The following is a 24,861-nucleotide window of genomic DNA, read 5'->3' on the forward strand; positions in this document are numbered from 1 at the left end:
TTCCCTTTGGAAATGGTAAAAGCTTTTATCTATGCATTTTCTTGATGAAGGAACACCCTCACCTCACTAAGTGCTCACTCTGAGATAAGCCACAGCAGGCTGGGCAATGCCAGCTGAAGCCGGACCCCGGAGATAACTGTACATGGAAAAGGGAAAACAAGAGGATTTCACCCACACAGAGGGGTGGAGGGTTTCATGTAAACAACCCCAGGCTCCAGCAGAGGTATTTACTGCTCAGAGATTCAACAGCGTTATGTTAACAAGGCAGTGCCTGAGGCAGCAGTAAAGAAAAGCTGAACTGTCATCTCAGATGGGTGCACAGCACAGAACCAGCAACCTGAAAAGAAAGGTCAATCAACCTTTTCTTTTTTACAAATAAACTAAAAGTGCTGCTTCTGTTCAGATGGTGAACAGAGAAGGGGCACAATGATTATTAAATCATGGTCTTACCTCACCTTGCTGGCGTTTACTGACAGACATGTTCCATGTGTTATCTATTATTTACTTCCTTTGCTCTCTCACTAGTCACATTTATTCTACAGAAAGCATTGTGGTATACCAGACAGTCCCTGATGACCTTCTGATGGTTTTCATGCTCTGTGTACGGTACCTCAGCTCGCATCACAAAACAGAAATGTGATAGTGGTGCCCTGGGAGAAGAAAACTACCTCCACGGAATAGCTCTGCCCTTCTCTCAGGGGTAAATGAGCGCAGAGTCTCTCTGCTCTGGTTAAAATGAGATGGATATGCTAGACTCTCCCCACTGACTTCCTCAGGAACAGAAGACTTTCAGACTTGGAGCTGTAGTGATATGACTTGCCTCCTAACTGTGTTCCTTACAGAAAACTGCATGCAAGGCTTCCCGGCAGCTGGGCAAGCGAGTGAGCAGACACGTTCTACCTAGAAAGCTGCACAACACGCAGCTTTGTTCTCTTGTTATATATACATATTCCTGAAAACAGGCTCTCCACGCTTCTAAACCTGATTCTATATATAATCTTACTATACTGTTCCCAGTAGGGAAGCTAATTATCACACCAGAAAGAACCACAGATTTGAGGAATATGGGGTGAAAAGGCCCTGTGCACCTGACAGGCAGAGAGCCTGAAACAGCTTGAAGGGAAGTTTCAACCGGGGAAGGCTACACTTTATGTAGCGTGCTGGAGACAAGAACCATGCAAAGACACTGCAAGACCACAGCCGTGTTCTGATGTCCTCTAGGCATGCTGCAAAATAAAGGAAAGCCTGAGCTCCAGAACTGGAACAGTGTATTTTTTTTTTTACAGAAAACAAGTGCAGCTTCCCTTGCTGGTGAATCAGCCCATCAGCCTCCCAGACATTTCAAGCCAAAAAGACATTCACACTATCTACTTTGGGCACCCAACTTGGTGAAATTAAAACGAGAAAGGACGGGAGCACTAGATTTTCTTCCTAGCCAAAGGAGAGCTAGGCATCTTTGGGGAGGTCTACCCAGAATCATTAAATGTTCAAAGCAATCAGCTTTTCCTAGGAACCTAATGCAGACTGGCTAACTGTGCTTTACTGAAGAGAATCCACTTAGCTGAAAGTAGCTATATTTCTATCCCAAAGTCATTACTTTGCATCAATAATATGAATGTCCTTAGGCAGAACAAAAAAGGACAAACTGGAAAAAATATAGCAAGGAAAGGAATTAGTGAAAATGACAGGAAGAAAAAACATTAAGGGGAATGATGCCCCTAAATATCTTCTATTCAAAACTATCCAGCAAACAGCAAATGCCTGGACATACACCACCATGAGTACTTCAGATTTTTGGTGACCAACATTACAGCTTAGTCATATACAGCACGGAGCAACTTGGTTCTGATCCAACAAAGCATTTGGATGGACGTTCAGTTTTCAGCATGTGAGCAGCTCCACTGAAGCCAGACTTCTTGTTACTTTCAGAAATCTGGGTTGGACGAGCACCAAGGAATAATACTGCTAATTTCAAATGCCCAGAGATCATGATTCAGGTCTCAAAAATATTTTTAAACATTAAAGCCCTTCCTCCTAGTTACAAAAGAATTGCTTTGGCTCTGGTTTCTCAAAGTCATGAAATCACCAGCAAAATCCTCACTCAAGTCACTTGGTTAACATTTTCAGTGGTCTTTGCACAACTAAAGAGGGCTTGAAACTTTTTGAAAAGCAAGTATCGAGATTCCTGTGTAGCCGCTCTTGTCTCCAAAAGCCGGTGCACCAGCTGGAGCTGGTGCTCCAAAAGCTGGTGAAAATCCATTCACATCCTAAGACTCATAATGAAAGCATGAAAAGTTGTAAATCTGAGTGCACTCTGCACCTTGCTTGTTTGAACCTTGAGGACATCTGTTTCTCATCTCCCCTCTCCCACAATGACTTGACTCGCTCAGACGGGTGAGGATAACCCACCCCTTGCTGAGTGGGAATCTTTTTGCAACAGGACAAGAACAGCGCAAGAACTGAATGCGATACAGACTGCAGCACAGAAAATTTTAAGTCTATCTGGATTAAGAAAATCTGCTTTGCTTTTACTACATTCCTCATATTAACTTTGGTCCCCGTGCTCTCTGCAGTCTCTGCTCATCTGACTTAAAAATATATGCGTAAACAAGCTAATTTCAGTTTCTTAATCACAAAGAACCACCTCTCTCTATTACAAACAGTTGCTGAAGCAGCCCTGGGAGCCGACCAGCCTTCTGCTGGGCTGCAATATGTAGAGCTGAAGTGGGGAAACAAATGCTAGTGAAACAGAAGTCTGTCTGGAAAACCATGCTTCTGCTACAAACTCATGGGAACCAGTTCCTGACATTCCCATATCTGAGTTAAAAGGTCTTTCATAAAGATATTTATCTAACATTTTTGAACAGGTCTCTTCATTCACCCCTGAATTGAGAATAAAAGCATTAAGATAAAAATATATAGGCTACATGCCAAAGTAGAAGTAGTAATTCATTGGCCTTGAAATATAATTCTTTTCCTGGAATCATTACCAAGACAAGGACCATGCGTCATCATAACTGACAGTCTTTAACATACACTTTTCAGAATAGGTTCCATGTTTCTTCCTCAATTCTCAGTTCATAAATCTATAATTTCTTGGCTGGTAGCAGATGGGTGAAGGTCACCAAATGAGGACCTCATAAAATTAGCGCAACGTAGCAAATTAGCAAGAATCTGAAGTAATTCCTTTCCACACTACACTAGATTCTGCAGAGCTGTTTCCCTTTTGGAAAGCGCCAACAGAAAAATAAACCCCCCTGAACTCCCCTTCAGCTGCCAAAATGGATTATCTGCAAATACACTTGGATTTATTTTCCTCCTGGATTAAATGAAATAATTAATAATGATATCCTGCACTTACATATTGGCTTTCAAAGTCTGAAGTAGTCAAAAGTAATGCAATCTTGGGGAGGGGGGGGAAGGAGGGAAGAGAGCGTTAATTTACAACTAAATTAGCTCAGCCACACTCCTTCAGGAATTACCAGGAAAAGCCAATATCCAAAACCACCTGTTCTTCAACTAGCAAGCCTTGCTCTCCCACAGAAAAAGAAGATACAGAAGCACCCTGACTCCTGTCAGACCAACCCTTTTTTGATGTCTATCAAATAACGGATTGCAACACACACCTCAGCTTCCTCACAAAGCAGCATTTCTTCAGCTTCCATGTCCGGTAGACAGGAAGGAGCACTTCAAAAAAATCAGCAAGCAAAGTGAGAATTCTAAGTCCTTGTTTTGACAACTCCTTATATGCAGTTTTATTATCAAAAGAAGCCTTTCCTCATTTTCAAATTGAAAAGAGTGATGTTCTAATTCCTTTTCATCCTAAAATAAATAGGAAATTCTACCTTATAAGAAAGAACAAAACAAAGTGACAAAAAGCAAGCATGCCATATTACCACCCACTTCCAAATATACACTGACAGTCTTTCATTCATAATGATTCACCATAATACAATTTTTTTCATATAATATAGCATGCAAAGAATGTCTGGTTTTAATATCTTGACTATATATGAAACACCCTTGGTCTTTTCCCTGCTTTTGTGTCCTCACCTTCTTTTTGGTAAACCAAACAATTTCCAGCTGTCCTTACTAGACATTTCCTGTTATCTGTTGCCCATTTTCAAATTACAGCCACAATGATGCTGACTTTACGGCTGAGAAGGTTTACAGGAATTACTTTTATAGAGAAGGAAGAACAATTTTATATCATGCTTAGATAGTTAGGGGGGTTTTAGTCAAAAACAACAAAATAATCACCTTTTGGACAGAATTCAGGCATCGACTATTTCAATTCAGAAGTGAAATTTCTAGACTTTTTTGAGTAACTGAAAACAGCCTGTCAGAACGGAACCAGCTATGTTACATTAGCTATAGCAGACACTGCCATGATAGCAATGTTGTTTTAATGGGTATTAAATTGACATGATACAGATGTCCAAAAATAAAGTTCAAGTACTCGGGCTGTGCTTGCATGGACTGTGCCCTTAAATGATTTATGTTTATCAATGACAGACTGTCAAAAATGGGAATAATAAATGAAAGCTGCTGCTGTCTTGTGCTGCCTGAGTTCAGGTCTGGGAAGGCTAACAGTTTCTTTTTCTTCCTTTACCTGTTCCCCTATAATCGCATTGAATTGGCACATAAAAAGCACACTTGTTTAAAGGAGAAGTGGGTTGCTTCTTCTGGGGCCTGCGTGCCTGGGAAGTGTTACATTATTAGACCTGATATCCAAGCCAAAACTTATATTACAGTTGATCAAACCAAAACTCATCTTGAGACCAACCTTCACCTGTTTCAAGGACCAGAAGGAAGTCAAAACATTTTCCACTGACACATTACGAGAGCATAGATCTTTTTGACCAAAACAAAAATCCCTTTTTGATTTTTCTTCTTTTTAATAGAATAAAATGAATGAAATGTCTTCTGATACTGTCAAAAATATAATTCCTTTCACCCACTACTTCCTCCCCCACTGCAATAATGCAGCAATTTCCTGTTTACGACAGTGGTTGGTTGCCATTAAAATAATTGCAGCAATGTAGTTTCGTTACTTTTACATGTTATGGACTAGAAGGGGAAAACATTTTTAGACTGCAAATCCTCCATCTCTTTATCAGAAGGAGGAAAAATGAGATCAAAATGTGACAAGCGAATGGTGAAGTAGAATTTTTAAACACCACTGTCTAAAGATTGTTTTTCTCTGACTTAAAGTCCCTCTTTCAGAGGATATTTATGATTGAGAACACAGCCTACACTCTGACTCAGAACAAATGACATTCCGGGATTCTGTGTTATCCATTTTCATAACGGCTGTCAGTTCAAATCTGCCCAATTTTGTCCCCCCCTTTTTTTCTACTAGCAACTACTATAAGCTCAATCAAGGATCTTGAAATTATTTTCGATCATTTTGATCACCACTAATAAAAACCAGAAGTTTGTTAGCTACTTTAGTGATCATCCACAAGACAGAAGAATTTATTGCAGTTTCCCATTAGGGAACATGTTCTCTTTAACAAGTAAAATGACTATTTGTCCCACAAAGTTAGTAGGTAGCCGTATAAAACCAGAGCGCAGATCTGTCTAACGCAAAGATGGCCTTTTACATAGCCATTTGCCAACATGAACTCTACCACCATCCATTATTCATCAGAGGTAATACAAACAGCAGCACAGGAGAGCGCAGACGGTGCTGTCTCCTCCCTTAGAGGGTTTCCTTTATAGCCTCCCACACCTCGCAACTCCCTCTTTCTCCTGGAGAAGAAGTGTGATGCTCTCACAGCGCTCAGCAAGCCAGAGAGACAGAGTTTTATCCATCGCAGCTGTAAATCAGCCCAACTTCACTGACTTCAGTGATGGCAAGGGGATTTTCATCAGCTGAGGAACTGGTCCAACATGTACAGAATAGACTACTGCGTATAATGAAACGCTCTTAAACCCAAATGTCAGGACACAGACAGGAGGCTCAACAAAAATGACAGAAATATCTTTCCGGGAAGCAGGTTCCTTTTGGTGGCTTGCTGACTCCTGACTAGAGGTGAAACCTTGTTCACATTTATAGCAAGCTCCCACAGACTTCAGCCTGGCAGGCACTTCTCCGGTGGCAGGCTGTGGGGTAATTCGCTGGCATCATTGCAACCACACTGATTTATACCTGCTTAGAACCTGTCCTTAAACTTACAAGGCTGTGGAGTCTATATTCATTACCTAATCCATTATTCAGGCATGCGGAAATAGAAGAAATGAAAGCAGTGCAAACGAAGATTTTATCACTTAAATAAAATTGAACGCTGTTATTCTTTATGTTTATTCAGTTATGCATTTCTTACCTCACAGAAACCAGCAAGCTATTGTTCAGCTTCAGCTGTCTCAGGTTAGGTAGATAGGCACCTATGGGATCAGAATAAAGAAGCATTTTGCAGACCTGGTAGCAAAATAAAGGAAACTTTTGACAATTACAACAAGCTTAAGCATCTCATTTTACATGCGTTTCTTACCTGCTGGACCTCTTCTAAGAAAGCTGATGAGATTATTTCACTAGGAAAATATTTTAGCCTTTGCATTTTTGCAACATATACGTATTGTCTGCATGACTGTAGAATTGTAGTTTTTGGAACGCCTCTCTGAAAACTGTGATATGGTGTCTTTCCAAACAAACAACAGAAACTGGCTTGGTAGCAACTGTGTTTTCTTCGGTCCAATTCAATACCCTTGTTGATTGCTAACTGAGTGATATCCCGAAGAGCTAAAGAATGCTTTATAGCATAGTAGTCCATGAAGTATCTGCCTCTGTGATACCTATATGATGCTTTTGCTTCTCTCCTCAAAATCCTACTCTACTTATTTGATGGTAAGTAGTGATGGAGTAATGGATACAGAGGTAAGTAACACTTGTTCAAAATATAATTTTGAGCCAAACAACAAAAGCACTCTCTCCTATGCCACGTTTTTATAGCAGGGAGGTCCCCCAAACTCTATTTTTCTTTTCCTAAGCATTGCCTACTCCTATTTTGTGGATGTGATCCATTCTTTACTATTCCATTGTACAAGTTTTATATCTACAAAAAAACCCAGTATTTCATTATTATTACTTTTTACAAATGCTTTTCTCTATTCTTGAGAGACTTTCTCTTTTCAGTCGCTTCAACGGATAGCTCTGAACCACAAACCAAATCTTTCCAAGTTATGGATTAAATCGGATACAAGCTCAAGCTGCAGGAAACATTTGCTATTGAAAGAAGCAAACTTTTACCCATTCGCACCAGCAGAGTTTACCCAGATCTGGCAAAAATATTCCACCATACTATCTTACCACGTAGAGGGAACACCGATTTTAGACAGACTGGATCATTGCTAAGACACTAAAATCCATTCTCAACAACTATTTTTATGAGCCCTCTGAGTAATCTCTCTCTGGCATGGATGATTTAGCAGTATCCAGAAAAAGAAAATCATGCTAGCCCTTCTCACAAGATCAAAAAAAAGAAAAAAGAAAGAAAAGTGGGGGTGCTTAAAAGGAGGTCATGTTGTTCATCTCATTTCTCCAAACAGGACAACAGTATCTAGGGCAAAAATATTTCAATAAATCATGGTTTAGTAGAAGCATTACTTATATCTAATGCTATTTGGGAGTGATTATAATCCACATTGATTTTTGTACTATACTACAAATATTTAACTTCATTTCTTTGCAAAGCTCTTAATTTTTTAAACATGTAATACTGTGGAAATTTTTATTCTTTTTTTAATCATTTATCCATAATATATAAAAGTCAGAGCATAAATAACAACACACCATCCTCATCCTGCAAAGGCAAACATGCACTCATGTCAAACAAGTACAGAATATAGCAGCAAAGCAATCCAGCAATCTGACAGGCCCAGGATACCAGGCTCTCTATTAATGGTTCATGGCAGTCATGCTAGCTACTGAGCAAAAGGCTTCCTTAGATACAATCAGTGCTCTAAAAGAAAAACACACAGACAAAATGTAGGGGATTAAAAAAAAAGCTATCATGCTACTGATAGGAAACCTGAAGTATAGAGAGATTAAAGGAGTTACCTAAGGTGTCAAAGGAAAGAGCATGAAGAATAGAGTTGCTGCTTCAGTCCCACAGCAGTGGGTGGGTAATACTGCCTTGCCACACAGATTCAACCAAAGAGTTAAACAGTTACCATGCAAGGGCTGCTGTATAAAGCATTATAAAGCAAACAGGTTTTAAAAAGTGGTATTAGCTGGGGGGGCTTAAAAGGAGGTCATGTTGTTCATCTCATTTCTCCAAACAGGACAACAGTATCTATGGCAGAATATTTCAATAAATCATGGTTTAGTAGAAGGATTACCTATATCTAATGCTATTTGGGAGTGATTATCATCCACATTGATTTTTGTAGTATATTGCCTTGTCACACAGATTCAACCAAAGAGTTAAAGGCTTAGCATGCAAGGGGTATTGTAAAGCATTATAAAGCAAATAGGTTTTAAAAAGTGGTATTAGCAGAGGATTTGAATGAGGGAAATGGAGAGACTTTGAAGACTAGCTCAGGAATAATAATAAAAAAATCCATTTGATGCATTTAGGGTTGTCTCAGAAGGAGGAAAAAAAAAAAAAAAAAAAAAAAAAAAAAAAAAAAAAAGCCCAGTAAGGAATCTATGAAAGGATTCAAAGAGGTACAGGATGAGGCAGCCAGAGCGACTGGCCAAAGAGCCAATTTTCCCATCTGGTTATTTTATTATTGTAACCCAGTCCTCCACCTCAGAAATTTTATTGTGCTTTGGCACAATCTACCGCTGGTAACTCGAAGAGTCTTTAACTCTAATGGGCTGTTGAGTAGACTAAAGTAAGAAGGTATATATAGATATTAGATATGTAATTGTTGTTTGGTGCTAAGAACGCACTGACCATTTGGCTTTGCTGGATTTGTAGTCTCAATTTCTTACATATAGATTGGAGACTTGAAGAGAAAGTTAAAGACAAAAAACTGCAAAAGACAACAAAATAAGTGTCCTAAGCAAATTCAGCTGTATGCTTCTAATTTTCTCGGTTTTAATGCTAACAGCATATTTTCCTGAGACCGATGATGCAATTTACTCTTTTATTAACAAACTTGCCCTAAAATATCAACAATACTGACTTAATATTTCATTTTTAAAATCTCAACAACATATTCCCCATTCTCACTATCCTAAAACTACATAACTTGTTCTAAAAAGGAAAGCAGTCCAGGAAAATGCTGATGACCACAAAACAAAACTGAGAATCACAAATGGGTAGCAACGTTATCTCTTCTTTTTAAGATTCCCTTTCACCAAGCAGCCTTTTGCTTAAGATGGCTTTGAAATCACAGAACAATGCAGCAGTGTTAAACTATGCTACTGTACTATTTAGTTTTTGTTCCACTAGGATAAAGAGTAAAGAGAACTCAATGCATAAGGTAGATGTTTGACACTTTTTTTCTTAAACAGTCCTGAAATCAAAGAACCACCCAGAATATTTTCATTAATATATTAAATTGGTTCTTCAACACAATGCGTATTCCTGAGGAAAAGCCTGCAGACATCTATCCTGGAGCTGCTATATTTAGGGTTAGTGAGTATTTTGCAGATTGCTAACTCCACTGCCGAATGAAAGTGATAGATGCACATTCAACAGCATTGCCTCAAGTGCTGCACTTCATGAGCAGAGTAGAAATGAGGCTGTCTTTCTGAGCTGCCTTGGTACAGCAGGCACCATTTACATAACAAACTAGAACGAGGGAGAAAACAGGCAGGATACTGTTTTTGCTGTGTTCTAAGAGCTGTAACACCTGTATGAATAATCCTCGCTGTTTGTATTACAGTGCTTTCTTCAGGCAGCACCATCTATCTTGTTTTTCTACTGCTGGACAAAAATAATTGTGGCTGGACTTCTTAAGCTTCCTGGAATGCAGGAACATGAATTAATGAAAAATGCTCACAAAAGACATGACTGACAGTTACTTGCTTTGGCATCAGGCAACCTGCATGCTATGTTGATCCTACAGTACGAAACAGGTGTGTGAATACAGGCTGCGCTCTTCTAGCAATACCAACCAGATATGTAAATTAAACAAGCTAATTAATCCGCTTACACTGTGTGTGATCACACAAGACAAATCACCTTGACGCTCTTTCCATGCATGTTCTAAACGCGACTTTTCCACACATTTCTGGGGGAAACTGGGCAGTGTAAACGGAGATAAGACTGCAGCCTGTGGAGGCAAATCTGAGCTAGCTTCAGTCTAGCTACCTGAGATTATAATCTCTCACAAAAAAAAGCACACCAGCACAGGGTTTAACATAAACTCACTGCCCAAGTATTTGTGGCTCCTGGAGAGCTTGTCTAAGCCATGCTGCAGCTTGTGCTGTTGCATTTTCTCAGTGAGCTTTATTAATACGAGCTAAATCGAAGCCAGCTTGGGCAGGAATACACAGGTTGGAGTCGCGCCTCCAACCTCGGCACAGGCTTACCCCAGACTGCATGAACACCTGCCACTGCGACACAAGCTTCTCAGAAAAGTCCCCCAGCTCCGGATCTTAAAAAATACTGCAAAACAGAGCAGAAGGAAATGGATACGCCAACCCCATAAGAAAAATAACACATGCCTATTTCTGAACCTTTAGCAGAGCTTTTCCTTGATAAGACTCTCTCTGCCAAGCAGCAAGAGAGTCTTCTACAGCTCACTTGCACCAGAAAACAGCTGCCTCACCAAAGGGAAGCAGCGGTCTCCAGACACGTAATCAACTTAGCCTGGCTGCCAGAAGGCAACAATTGAATAAGTACCAGTGAACAGCATTGTGGGTAACTTGATTTGTAGCTATTAAAATCACTTAGAAATAAGAGAACTATGTAGTGTCTTAAATGACTATATCCCACCATTACTTTCAACAGGGATTTCTATGAGCTGGTCATGAATACGGTCCCAGATCTGTCAGCAATCAAAACTGAAGGGATAAGCTAATAAAAAGGAAATAGCCCATCTGCTTGAGCATAAACTGAAGGCTACATGCAGCTAAGGAGCACAGAAGTAAATCCAAATTCCACAAAGCTGGAAGGAAGACTTGCCAGGAAGGTTCAATGTTTTGTCTGTCACTCAACAAGGTGCACTGCAAAAACAAATAGCTGGAGATTTCAGCAATTACCCAAAACCCCACTAAGGCTCAATTTCAAGTTCTGGCATGAAGCTCTTTGTTATTTTAAAACCAATCACATGAAAACATTTTAACAACACTCTCTCAGTGCTTTAGCACACACCCTCTCCCTAGGAAACATAATTATTCCTCTCCGCTATGTCCCTTCATTGTGCAGAAGGCTGACCCGACAATTTGGGAAAGGTTGACAGGATTATGCTTTAAAGTTCATCACATCCCAAAGTGGAACTCTTGTAAGAAAATCCTCAACACTTCAAATTTCTCTGTACATCCTGCTAAAGGCAACGTGCATCCTGGATGCTGTGGTATGGTCCATACGTGGCTGAGAATATTAAAACATTTTTCAAGCGGAATTTGCTGTGTAAATTTGGGATTCAAGTGACACCAGGTTCCAGGTTACTAGGAAGTTATGTGCATTCTAGAACCTTTTAGCTCTTATCTGACCATTTAAGAGCTTGCACAACTTATTTTATCATAATGTGCTACAACTTCCCAGCTAGTTAACCAATAGTTTAAAAAAAAATGCTGCTTACCAAGTGCAAACTGATCACCCCAAGGAATAATTTCTTGATGGTAAAGATGCTGTTACCTGCTTTCTGCAGCTGAGGAATACTGTGAGAACAAGGTTAAGCGACTCGATTAAGGCTATGAAGAAAGCTAATTAGTCAGGTGCAGAAGGCCAATAGAAATACTAGCTCCTAGAGCAATCAGGCTGGAAGGGACAGCCAGGTCTCTGGTCCAACCTCCTGCTCAAAGCAGGGTCAGCTGTGAGATCACACCAGGCTGCTCAGGGCTTTATCCAGTCACATCTTGAAAATCTCCAAGGATCAAGACTCCAAACCTCTCTGGATACCTCTACTGCTTGACTGTCCTAACAGTGAAAAAGCTTTTCCTCATCTCAAGCTGGAACTTCTCTTGTTTCAGTTTTCCTGTTTCTTATCCTACTCTTTCACTCATACTGTCTATCCTGACCCTGCATGGCCAGCAGTGCCCTGGTTCGGGGCAGGCAGCCAGCCAGCCAGCCAGGAGCATGCAGCAAGCCTGACACCTTCAATGGCAACCTTTCTTACACTGTTCCCACTGAAGGTGCAAGTTGCCCTGGGATGCCCCTAAAAATTTAGGCCTTATTCCATGTGCCTAAAAACCAGCTGTGGGGAGCTGTCAGGTGAAGAAAAACTGCAAGTAACTGGTGAGCACTGGAAATGTTAAGTGGCAAGCTTTCTGCCCTAGCCATCTGTTGACATTTTCAAAGAGGTTTTCACAGAGGGGCATGCAGAAATGCACTTAAAAAGAGAGAAAAAACAAAACAAGCAGAAAAAAACAGAAAAAGAATATTCAGGATAGCCTTGATGTTTTGTTATTCTCAAAAGCAGTGGGGACCTGCAGCTGTGGGTTTTTATAGCCCCCAAAGGCCAACTCTTGGTGCAAATGGTGGGACATAAACAAGATGAAAATTGTCTGTGGCTTGGGAATGAGGATCTGTATTCTGTAAAAGCTGCAAAAGCCTACCTAAAGGAAGCAGAGAGAAAAGGATTTATTCCAGTAATGGAAAAGAAAGGGAAGCACACGGGACACATGAGAAAGAGAGATCAGTGATGTGTGAAGACACTTTTTGTTCTTCCACTCCAGCAATACCCTGGGAAATCTACAAGATTAATGGCAATCTGTATGAGCATGTGAGGAATAAGAAGGTAAAATGAAGTTCAAAAGAGGAAATGGAGGGGACTACAGATTTAAGATAATCCCACAACACAAAAGTCACAAAGAAGGTAAAAACATATTGCCGCCTTGTCACAGCTAATGTGAAATGACATAGAAATGGAAGCACCACTTTGGAGCGCTGATAGAAATGGCATAATGAGATTTCCTTATCAACTGGAGGAAATATGGCTGGGCACATTATGAACTAGGAAAGAAACCAGTGTAATTTACCTTAAATTCTCAAGTGCCTATCACAACAAGACTTATTTACAAAATAAATAGAATAACCACTACAAAGTGGCTATACAATTTAAGAAAAAAGTCCCTTCACTGTACCTTCTTAACCCTTCTTGGTAAATCAACATCAAGAAGCCCACAAAAACTGATCAGTTTTGTTATGTTATAGTTATTTGCATACCTTGGTGGTCTGCCCATGAAAATAAACCACTTGCTGAAAATACCAGCACCCACTTTTGGGGGTGCGACAGCCTGTGGCATAGAAAATATTACCCTCCAATGGTAGGGTAATAGGCAGGAGAACCACTTAGCTGTGATGGGAATCCATGTGTTGCTCACAGAAACGACTATCAGAATTGTGAAAAAGTGAGCTTTCATATTCTCAGCATTAACTCTCCTATACAAGAAGTTTCCTCAGTACTTCCTTACTTCTCAAGTACAGCAAGCAAAAGTAAGTACAGCAAGCAAAAGAGAAGAGTCACAAGCATTAGGCTCTCGTAGCTCAGAATGACATACCTATAGGACCTTCCTCAAGCATATTAACTGCCTTATCAAGCTGTGCTGGAGAAGCACAGTCAGCAAACACAGACTGCTAGCAACATTTGCTGCCTGATACCACCAGTAGTTCCTCAGCCACAGGGGAATTTTCCAGCGCAAACAAACTATATTTTGGCTAGTCTCACTAGGGAAGCATCAAGCACCCCAGAGAGCAAGGTAACCAGTAAATGCTCATTTAAAGCCTAGAGGTATGTCATTCAAGAGGAATTCATTCAACGTAATTGGCACTAGACTGAATTGGTGTCACTCATCCTACTGCAGATATTGTTCACAGTCCTATTTACCATCTCACAGAAGAAAACAGATCAAGGTACCAGGTAGATCATGTTTCAAGAACTCGCTAGCAGGAAAGTACTTCACTGCTGATTTCTGAGTCCCTAATCCTGCTTCAAGAAACAATTAAATTAAATCTGAGAAGTTAAGTAGAGGATAAAGTATTTTCTTACCAAAATTCCCCAAGCTCTTCTCTCTTGTATCTACTCGCATCTCTAGGGCCTTCACTTGCTGTAGATCCTCTACCCCTGCCAAAGCTTTCTGTAAAGATAAGCAGAGATATATGTGTACTCTCAAGCAATGAATCAGATGGCATAAAAGCAAAAAGGTGTAGAAAGGTTTTCAACCAGTGCTTTGTCAGCATGTACTCCAGGTCAAAACGTCTAGATGCATGATCACATTAATAGAAGTTTAGTATTCAAAGATCGTTCTTCCTAGCAGCTCTGAATTATTCTAGTTTGCACATATTTTTTATGTTGCTTATGGTGTCAAAGCTGAGGGTTAAATCCAAGCTGCAAATTGCCAATAAACCTAGATGCTAATTAACTTCATTTAAACAGTAGGACCATGCTTTAAATCTTGCGTAAGTTTTGTACGAATCCTCAGCAGATAGGAAATGTTACCCTTAGTGTTACCTGTAATTGAAAAGACACTAGGTAAAACTCAACAAAACCCATCTTTTAGTCTCATAATCCAAAACCATCTAAAAGGAACAGATAATTTTAGCTCAAGCTGGTCATGAGAGGTTTGCTTTTCTGAAAGAGCAGAACACCATTTGCAAGAAATACAGACTCCTTTGAAAAGAATTAGGCAATGTAAAAGCAAGCATCCAAAATCTTACACTATTTTTGCAAAATCTTAATGAGAGGGTCAACCGCTGCATTAAGCAAGGGGAGCGGAGAGAGTGAATGCGGCTCCTCATCACAGGATGTTCTACCCTGAAATAACCTAAAGTCTTTGCTGATATGTACACACACATTTTGCTTTATTTAAACATAAGGTTAGCCAAGCCCTTTTTCTGGGCTAATCACAAGGAACGATAAAGGGAGTCTTGAACCAAAGTCCAGGCATGCCACTTCCAAAAGAAAAGCCTGTGAGACTCTACTTGAGAATGTGACCTACTTGGCAGAGGTAAGCATGAGGAAAGACACAAGCAAAAGTTGCACACAGAGGAGAGAGGGAAGTTCTAGGACAGTCGGTAAAAACTACAGTACAGCTGTAAAGTCCTAAGACACCGGGCTGCAATTCCACAAGCAGCTAAAACAATCTCACAGGTCGCTAATGCCAAAAAGGAGCTCTCTCCCGCCTCTTCCTTCCCCCTATACTTCCCTCCTCATATCCTAGCTCTTCTCTCCTCTGCTTCCCTGATCCCGGCTGTGTGTCCCACCACCTCCCTTGCATCAGCTTTGAGTGCTCAGTGGACCCTGCCATGCAGCAGCCAAATCGAACAGCCCAGGAGGGAACTATACCCTTTTCTCCTGATGGCTAGTGATTCATGGAGGGATCTGAGCTACTGCCTGAGAGATGAAAAACCAAGGCTCTTGTGTCACAATAACTGCCTGAAAGAGTTGAGGCTTTGCATAGTGATACAATTGCTAAATTTTTGCTTTTTTGTACTCGGAGAGTGAGGACTTGTAGCTAAAAAAAAAAAAGTCTGCTTCAATGAGATGGCTGACCCCACTACCAGTTTCTCCTCAGTGCTGTAATCAACAGTATGGGTCAAAATGGGTACTACCATCTGCCCTTTGCCCCTGTATTTAGGAGGAAGACACTCATTCAACAATCTCCAAGTACAGGAGATGAATTTTCATACTATTAAAGGTTACAACATATTTTAGCTTGTTTTCATTTGCAGACCAATGTTAATGATGGGGAAATGATTCATTAGAAGGGAATGTGTGTAGGACCACCTCTGTTTATGAGTTTTGCAAAGAAAAAATAACCACAGGAACATCCAGTTCATTTCATAGGGCAAAACGGCAATTGCAACATTCTTATTCATCAGGCAAAATTTGTCTTGCTCATAAGCAACTGCAACTCCATTCACTCTAATGGCTCCGCATCCTCTTACAAGTAAAGGGCCAAACATTGTCTTAGTGTAACTGAGATGACAATTTAATTTTCTGAAACACCTAAGTATCCCTCCTTGAAAAACTTGCTCCCTTTGTAAGGTCATGGGTTGGGCTCCTGAAAATAGAATTATCCAAAATCTTCATGTGCTTTTGAATTATCTTTAAAACATTGTGTTTTAAATTATTTTTAATCTAAATTTTTAAACTGTGATTTTAAGCAGGCTGAGTCTAAGAAAGCTTCTAGACTCTCTTGCCTCTCCATGAGAACGTAAGAGGAACAAAGGTCTAAGCTAAAAGGTGGAGAGTCCCTAATGGCATCTAAAAATTCACTTTCTATCTCCAAATGTGGCCACCACAGGAACTGTTTTGCTCCTGCAAAGAAAGCAAGCTTACCAACTACAGACTGCTTTAGCCTCCAAGTAAACAGAAGATCCCACACTGCAAGACACATTTTGCAGTAATCCTTTCCAGCAGATGACAAGGTTTGTCACATGGCATGAGCGTACGTGAGAAACCAGAGCTCGCCGACATCCTTGCACACATAGCCATGTGCTCACATTGCTGGACTCAGACACAAATTAATTGTCATTAAAGATAGCTTCTTCTGAAAAATAACATACCTCCCCCTGCCGCCAATCAAAATGGCCTTAATAGCCTACTTCAGTAAAAGCCAGAATAGGAAGAGGTCTCAAAATAAGTAATAACCTTAGGGTCATACACATTGCCAGTAGAGTTGCAGAAGGTCCCGCTACTATGAGAGGCCTTTGCCTTTCTCCATTGCTCTTTGCAAGCTCCCTGTGTGTGGTCCTTCCACTCTGCTATGTCCTAGAAAGCCTCTTTTCACAATCCTGTCCTCCAGGGACACAGTTCTGTTGCTCATTCTCCTTTCTCAAAATCGAAGAATAACGCTGCATAAGGTTACATTCTCTCCTCTTCCAGGTCTCCCTACTCCTTTTACTCACAGCAGGGGCTACCTGTTTACTTCTTCGCTCTCCTTTTCCTCTTCCAGATCCACCGTTTGTATTTCATTTTTTTTTTCTCTGTCTGAAAGATGAGTCGCTTAATGCATCAATATTTTGTACTATGACAGGCAGAGCTGTGACTTCAGTGCTGGAAAGGGTTATTGGCTGCCACCACTAGTTCTTTGAACTATAGATAGCTGCTTGAAGCATGTGATGTGTTAACCAGATGCCACAGACTTCATGTGTTCTCAGTCCCCATTTCTCTGTTCTGCTTTTCCAATAGCCTCCATGAAAATCAATGATGTTCTGTCTGCTGATTCCTAGAAGATTCTTGAAGACTTCAGAACTGATTGGCTGTAGCATTAAAAAATTACCATGCTGTATGAAGGAAACCAGAGAAATGTTCTCAGGTTGACTACATGAGTTCATTTAAATGCACTAGAAGCACAAAAACTCCAGGTGTGCCTATAAGCTAGTTAGCAAGCAAAAGGCCAGGGAGGCAGTTCAAGAGAAGGTTACGTGGTGAATAGTTCCTGTGGAGGATAGTTTGGACACTCCTATTCCCGAGACACCTTTCTTGGAACAACGGTGCACTTGGAAGTGTGACAGGTCTCATATGTCACAGCTGAAATTCTGGTACCAGGAACAGAGGAGATTTAGGGAAGGACATCATGGATGCATTTAAAATAAAGAAGATAAAAGGGAGAGCCTGCTATATGTGCGTTATTACGCTGTTGTTTAATACCAGAGCACAGAAAAATTCAGCAAAATTTAAAAGGAGGGATATTTAGGAGGCAATTTTGCTACTGTTGGGATAGGAAAAAAAAAATCTACAGTCAAGTACACTGACAGGGATCACCAGCTTGGACAGAGATCTGTTTGGCACAGCAGTGGTAAAAGCAGTACTAAGGTGCTTTGCAGCTCTTCATTCCTAAGCCATGCCAGGGCCTGGGACAGGCTCCTGCAACAGTTCAGAGAAGTCCCACTGTGGCTTCAAGCAACGAGTGCCTGCCGCAGCTCCAAGGGCTGTTTCGACAGCCGGGAACAGAGGGTCTCTCTGCCCGTGTCCCAGCAAGCACTGTGCCATCCAGGTATTTCTTCAGTTGTTTACAGCTGCACAGCCTCAAAAGAGCAGACAAAAAGGGGCCAAGGGTCTATTCTAGATACAGACCTGGATATACTCAGAGTTACTTTACACCAAAAAGATACCTTGAAAAAAATAAATACAATTGCAGGTTGCCTGTTGGTGTCCAGAAAGGATTCAGCCTGCCACCCAACTACCGTCCAGTAAGGGAGGTATCTGTTAGAGGAGGAGGCAGTTTTCTGAAGACTCAAATATCAAAATCTTCCTGACACATGATGCTCAAGGAAGCCTGGCAACTTGATTCTGTGCAGCAAGTATGATACTCCACCCTAAGCTTGCTTATTTGCAAGGATAAGTATCTATGGAAAAGTACTGCACGATTCTTTGAATGCTGATAAATAACTAGTATAACAAAGATGGACAAAGCTCTCTTTACACTTTTGTGTCTCTTTCATAAGAGTAGAACTATTTTCCATGAGATCATGCAGAGGTGACTGGTAAATAATTTAGCCAGTATTTTAAGAAACAAGTCCGCGATGGCTCACAAATCACTCCCATCACGCAAAATGTCTGGCCAATATCTAACTGGAGAGCATGCACTAGTTTGGAACGCTTTTCTTCTGACTGACAAGAGCAGCCAATAAGTATTCTGCAAAAAATTGCAAGTGAAAAATATTTCTGCACTTGCAGAGCTTCCCAACTGACCGAACGGTCACCTGGGGATGCTGGGAAGTCCGGTTCAAGTCCCACTTGCAACTCTCTGTAAATTCCTTAATTGACAAATAATATTTGTTCAGCTAAAGCTGGTGTATGCAACTGATTTCATCTCTCTTCCCTAGATTTTTCACATACTCTAAGAAAAGTAGATATGTTGTTGAAGAGCATGTTGCATGCAGCTGTCAGAGAAGCACTTCCAGCTGTGCATTTATTTTGTTGATCCTGGTTAATTTGGCTAACTCAGGAATTCCTGAGTGGTGAGCTTATTTGCTTTTAATACTACACCTGTATGCAAATACTAGATTCATGTCCATTCATGCGTTCTGTGCTTTTCACAAGGATTTTGTTTGAAATTCCCAGTTCAAGCATAAGCTCTCCTTACACAAACAAATTTGTGTTGCTACAAGTATGATAATGTATTTCTTCTAAGAGGAGAATTAGTAGAATATTAGCAAGATTTTAAACAATTCTAAGTCAAGAAACTTCCAATGAGAGGGGACAGAACTTACATGTGGTCCCACATGCAGTCTTCCTTTCAGATGGCTACATGCTGCAGATGCTCATAATCACCTTATTCAGTTTTACTTCACTACCTTCTGTATATACATAAAAATACCCTCTCCTCCCAACTCAGATGAAGAGATTAACTAGGCATTCTGTCTGCGATAAAAAGGGATTTTCCTGGCTGATATGAAAAAATGTACGTGAGGATAATAATTGCAAAGTTTAAGAGGTGATGGATACTGAAGTAAATATATATATTTTCCTCTCACGCTGACGCCTCCAAGTCATACAAACTGTTCTACACAGACAGGCCTCTTTCTAGACTTACCGTCTTTAGTGAAGTTCCGCACTGACCCACGTTGGGGATTTACAGTACAGACACCTTTTCATTTTAAATGATGTTAAGGGTCTGATGTTACAAGTTTGTAAGAGCTCTCTTAACTATTACCAACTTCAAAGGGAAAGTGGGGCATCTGGAACTAGATGGGAGGTTTGGAGTATCTCCCAGAAGGAGCCCACATCATTTCTGCAGGAGGAAACATGAGCTCAGTTTTAACAACGTACTGAATTAGCATGCAGGTTGGAAGAGGCAGTAAAGTAGATATTCTCATATGAAATTTTGCTTTAAATTTGTTTTAAGGATTTAACTTACCTTACCTGGATATACAAAATCATACACCAATATTAACTCTTATTCCCTTCTAGCAATTCTTTGCCATACATGCATATAAAGTAGTTACAATAATTCTTTCAATGTTATGTCACTGAACACTCAAAACACAAGACTGTAAATCTGTCATTTTATGTTAGCTAAGCAGCTGTGACTATATGCAAATAAAAATCTGTGTTTTATACACATGCATGCATATGTGCTTGCATGTATATAAAGATTCCTGGTGTGATAGTTTGAATGTACAACCTCGGACGTCTAAATAGGAGGATGAACACTAACTACAAGCGTTCACTGCAGTAAAGGCAATAACATTAGGATAAGCACATATAAAAGTAAAGATCTGAAACTAAATGAGGCCTTATAATTTCTGTCCTATTCACAGAATTAGCATTATTACTACCTACAGAAAACAAAACCCTGAGCGATTTTATCTAACTTTGAAACTAATCGTGCTTCGAGTAGGATGTTGAACTATAAGACCTCCAGAGGTCCCTTTCAGCCAAATTTTTGCTTTTAATGATTATATGATTCTAAGGGAGGATTCAGCAGATCCAAACTAAGTTACTTCATTCTGCTCACTCCACTTACACTAATTTATCAAAATTTTGCACTTGTTTGCCTGATCTTCAGTTTTTTCTCAAATCCATTTAGCTCACAACTGAGAAGCAAACTTTCTGCCAAGGAAAAAAGGAAATGATTGAGTCAGTTCAGTAAGAATCCAATCTGTAGTTCCAGGACCCTCCAGGATTTTCTTCTCCCCATGAGGATGAGTGCATACCATATGAAATACACCCTAACCTCCTGAGCAACAAAACTAAACACCACTTCCGAACACGTGTTCCTAAGTTTAGAAAACATGATTAACTGGAGCAAGATCAATAAATACTGAAATAAGAAGAATGCTTCCTTTCTTCTCTAAAGATCACACAGAAACCCTGATGGCACCAAAAGTTCAGGAACAGAAGTGATTAGTTTTAATAATGTGAAAATATCTGGAAGATCATTTGATCTTGTAAAATGAGTTTATTCTGAGAAGTTAGGATGCTTTTTGTAGAAGTCGGAAAAAGAGCCATCCTTTGCAAACCAAGAAGGAGAGGGGGGAAAAAGGGGGTTAATTAAAAACAAAAAACAACAACAAAAAAATCAGTGATTCAAGCCAGGTGGAGCTCTTAATTCCAGTTCCTCCATACTTCATGAGAAATCTGTGTCACAGCCCTAACAAAATTAAGAATTACTTGCACTGTACTCCCCACTAATAGCCACCTTTCAGAACAAAGGGAGAATGGGGAAGAATTTGTTCACCCTGCTATTCTAGTAACAGCTGACAACACCACATAAGCACAAATACAAGCAGAGGCAGAGAAAGCAGTTGCAAATATTAATAGGACAGGATGGAAAATGATATAAGTGAAAACTAAACAGTACAACAGAAAATGGATATTGAAACCAATATAAAGAATAAAAAGAGCGGCTAACGATACCCACTCTTGCAACAACAGATTTTAACCTGTCACTTGGATGAAAAGCATTCAGACATGAAAGGATATGACATCATATCACAGGAGGAGATAAAACAAGCAAAAACTACAGAAGATGTGTTTAACTTGACTGGGATATGGAATCACGCAGGATATCAAAGGGAGCACTGTACTGAAATGAGGCCCCAGAAGACCACAAGCGCTGTAGCGAACAATCCTAAGATGTAAGCGATACGAGGATACACCACGGCGGGGAGGGGAGACCAGGTAGGGGACCGACACTTTTGGAGAAGTTGTCTGTCTTACATGCTATGGCATCTGAAGACAAAAAAGGAAAAAAAAGGTGTGGAGGCAAGGAAAAGGAATAATTTCAGGCCAAATTCTCCTTTCTTCGGGAGAAAACAACCTAGCAACTGGGAATAATGAAGGAACACAAGAACTGTATCTTTTTGACAGCCCTCAATAATGAAGAATGGAAGGAAGAAAATGTGAAGGAGATATGAAGGAAAAAACCCACATGCACAGATTTCACACAATGCAACATGAAACTAATATGGAAGAGGAATAAATCAAGTAAAATATGCAGGCAAGGAGCAGCCTACAGGGCCATAGTCCAAGACCCTCAATCTTTACAGATTCTGTATAGCTGGACCTTTCAGCCCTCCAACCTTCACATGAACTAATGCAAGACAGCAAACCGCAAGAACAAGGAGTAAAGCTTAGTATGTACCTGTGCAAAAAGGCCGTCTTGAGGAATCTCTGTAAGGCGTCCAGAAATCTGCCTACACAACATTGCAGAATTGGGCTTAAATACATCCTTATATGAATGTAAAATAACTTTAATGAGTATGTATTTTTAAAAGCCATTAGTCTATTTCCTTTTTGAGCACTACAGCAAATACGATCAATAACTCCTAAAATATTCACAACTCAAAGACAACCAGGAACGTCCTGCAAGTGAGTTGATTTAAGCAAAACAACCTTTCAAAACATTTGGTTATCAATGGCATGCGGTTGCTTAAAAAATATGCACATGAAGATTTGTTTCAGATTAAGTGTTTGAACAGTGTCTCTATTTTTACATCTGAAGCAGCAGAGGAAGTAAATTTATGGAAGCAGCTGTTTCAATTTGATCAACGTAAAGGTCAAAGAATAGATAAATTGGATATGTTATTAGAACAAACTATAAACATGGTTAATGTTTCCTTGACAATGTCATATAATTTTGCCTCCAAAGAGGAAGTATTCCAGCTATGCCAACGCAAATGTCAAGCTCCAGGGCCAGTAAATAACTGTGTCCAGAAAAACGTGTGGGACAGTATGCATCCATTTAATGGAGGTTCTCTGAAATGGAATTCCTTACAGATGTTAGTATATACAGCCTTAAAGTGCCAAGACTTGATTAAATTCAAGAGGGTACATAAAACAAAGTGTTTTCCATCATTGAAAAAGTCTGGGTTTGTGGGAGAACATAACTGGTGGTCTATACAAAAACTAAAACATGACAAAATAATGAACTGTGATTTCATGGAATGAGGCTAACAGCAATTACTTACGCTTTTCTGCTTACAATTTACTGTGAACACAACAGCAACATGGATTCAGAAAGAGCAGAATTTCACACCAACTCAAGTATTTTCTAAGGGTTCAGTTCAGAGTTTACTGAAGTTGAGGACGGCCGTTTTGGTTATTTCAGTGGGCTTTCGATCATGCCCTGAAAAAACAGACTAATCTGAGAGTTTCCCAGTGGATTCATCCAGAGTATTCTAGGCCACGAACATATTAGACTGGGCAAACTCTATGCCAAATTTTAACAAAGAACAAGTTGTCAGTGGTTTACATGAACCAGAAGAAAATGAATGGGATAGATCCATAGGATCATAGATCAATACTTTTTCCCAGAAAGTTTAAAATATAAACTTGCCAGAAAGATTTTTTATTTAAATATTTTACAAACAGCAACGGGCTCAACTACTATGGGAAAAGTAGTCCTGAGAACAACTTGCTATCTAATCTATAGCATATGGTCAAAATTGTGATTAGAATAAGGTTAGGAAATCATGTAAACCTGCAGTTTGAGAGCAGCTGCAACATCTCCCCTTCAGTTTTCCACTAGTGCAGCAGACGTATGGAGAATTACAGACACAGTGAAAACCACCTCGCACTCCAGGAGCATCCAAAACACAGCCTTGGGAACCCATTGCTCTTTCACTAATTTCTACTCAGCTCCACGACACAGCAAGCAAGGGGTGCACAGCTCAGCCCCTGGTGACCAGCTTCTCCCCAGCTACTTCTGTTCCCAGCTCTCCCTCACAGAAATGAGCCATGGTATTTGCTCAGCTTCTAAGTGTCCCAAAGGATTCCACCTTTAATTAGTCTCCAGTAAATGTAGCATGATATCCAACAAAGTTTTCCTTCACTAGACATTTCAGCATGTTATATTCTCCTTCAACAGGCTACATGCCAGAATCATTTCCCCTAGTCAAAAAGGAACATGGCTTTCAAATGTGCTTTGAAACTTCACACATACTGATATATATAGAAAGTACTTATAACACTTTCAGAATATTTTAATTGGCTTCTTAGCAATACAGAGAATTTCACTAATGCAGAAAAAAACTGTGCTTTTAAAGTTGCATTTTCAATTTCTAGTACCAGGTCCATGCAAAAACCTTTTTCTGGTGCTAAGATTGAAGCTACTTCAAACAGCATTAATAAGATCTGTTTCAAATTATAATTACGCTACCTATACTTTTCTTCATGCTGATTCAGAGAAGCTGGCAATAAAGATGGTAGTATTTATGACAGGCATGTTTTTGATATGAAACAAGGCGGAAGGAGGACAAGCATATTTGCCAGGTTTCCGGAATACAGAAGCTACTCCATGCAGAATTCTGTCAGATGTGCGACTATCCACAACCACGACAACAGCTGCCAGAAAGCTAAGATAATATGGCTCTTTATATGCCAGTTTGCCTCTTCTGCTTCATTAAAAAGTTCCACATCTACTCACCAGTTTCCTGGGGGTAAGGTATTCATCCATAAGCAGCTCTCCATCATCTTTAATCAGTGGACTGGGATTTAGGTTACCTCGCCAACTCAAATCAGTCACCCGGATTGTAGCTGAGGCCGGACGAGAAATTCTGCCAGAATTCCACTTCAGGTTCATCTTGATATGCTTTGAACAAAAGGATAACAAACAGTCTGATTTTTTTCCCCATATTTATTATCTTACTTTTGGCAAAATTTAGTTTTACTCCTCTTGCAAGTTAGCAGGTTCCTAGAGAGATGTAGGTTTCTCTAATCAGAAAGAACCCAAAGCAACGCATCAAGTAACATGCAGTCTTTCTCCACTCTCTAGAGCTACCCTAGTCCCATCGCATTCAGCTTAAACACTAAGGTTTAACACAAGTATTTTTTTCCAGTTCTGTA

The 24,861-nt window shown here is 40.0% G+C and overlaps 1 protein-coding gene across 16 annotated transcripts in view; it reads right to left on the reverse strand.

Moving 5' to 3' along the window:
- The window catches only part of LRRC56 (leucine rich repeat containing 56), an 86,272-nt gene that overhangs the window by 29,298 nt on the left and 32,113 nt on the right, over nt 1-24,861 (reverse strand). For 14 of the 16 annotated variants that reach the window (XM_064513213.1, XM_064513204.1, XM_064513211.1 and 11 more), the window contains 3 exons: nt 24,443-24,607; nt 14,113-14,200; nt 6,330-6,390 (listed from right to left, as the gene is read on the reverse strand). In XM_064513213.1, the coding sequence (XP_064369283.1) occupies nt 6,330-6,390; nt 14,113-14,200; nt 24,443-24,598 (305 nt within the window). In that variant the 5' untranslated portion in view covers nt 24,599-24,607. Of the gene's footprint in view, nt 1-6,329; nt 6,391-10,489; nt 10,567-14,112; nt 14,201-22,159; nt 22,212-24,442; nt 24,608-24,861 lie in introns of those variants that run through there. The other 2 variants (XM_064513212.1, XM_064513214.1) reach the window with 2 other exon arrangements.

Source organism: Dromaius novaehollandiae, chromosome 5, assembly GCF_036370855.1.
Source record: "Dromaius novaehollandiae isolate bDroNov1 chromosome 5, bDroNov1.hap1, whole genome shotgun sequence".
NCBI classification, from domain to species: domain Eukaryota; kingdom Metazoa; phylum Chordata; class Aves; order Casuariiformes; family Dromaiidae; genus Dromaius; species Dromaius novaehollandiae.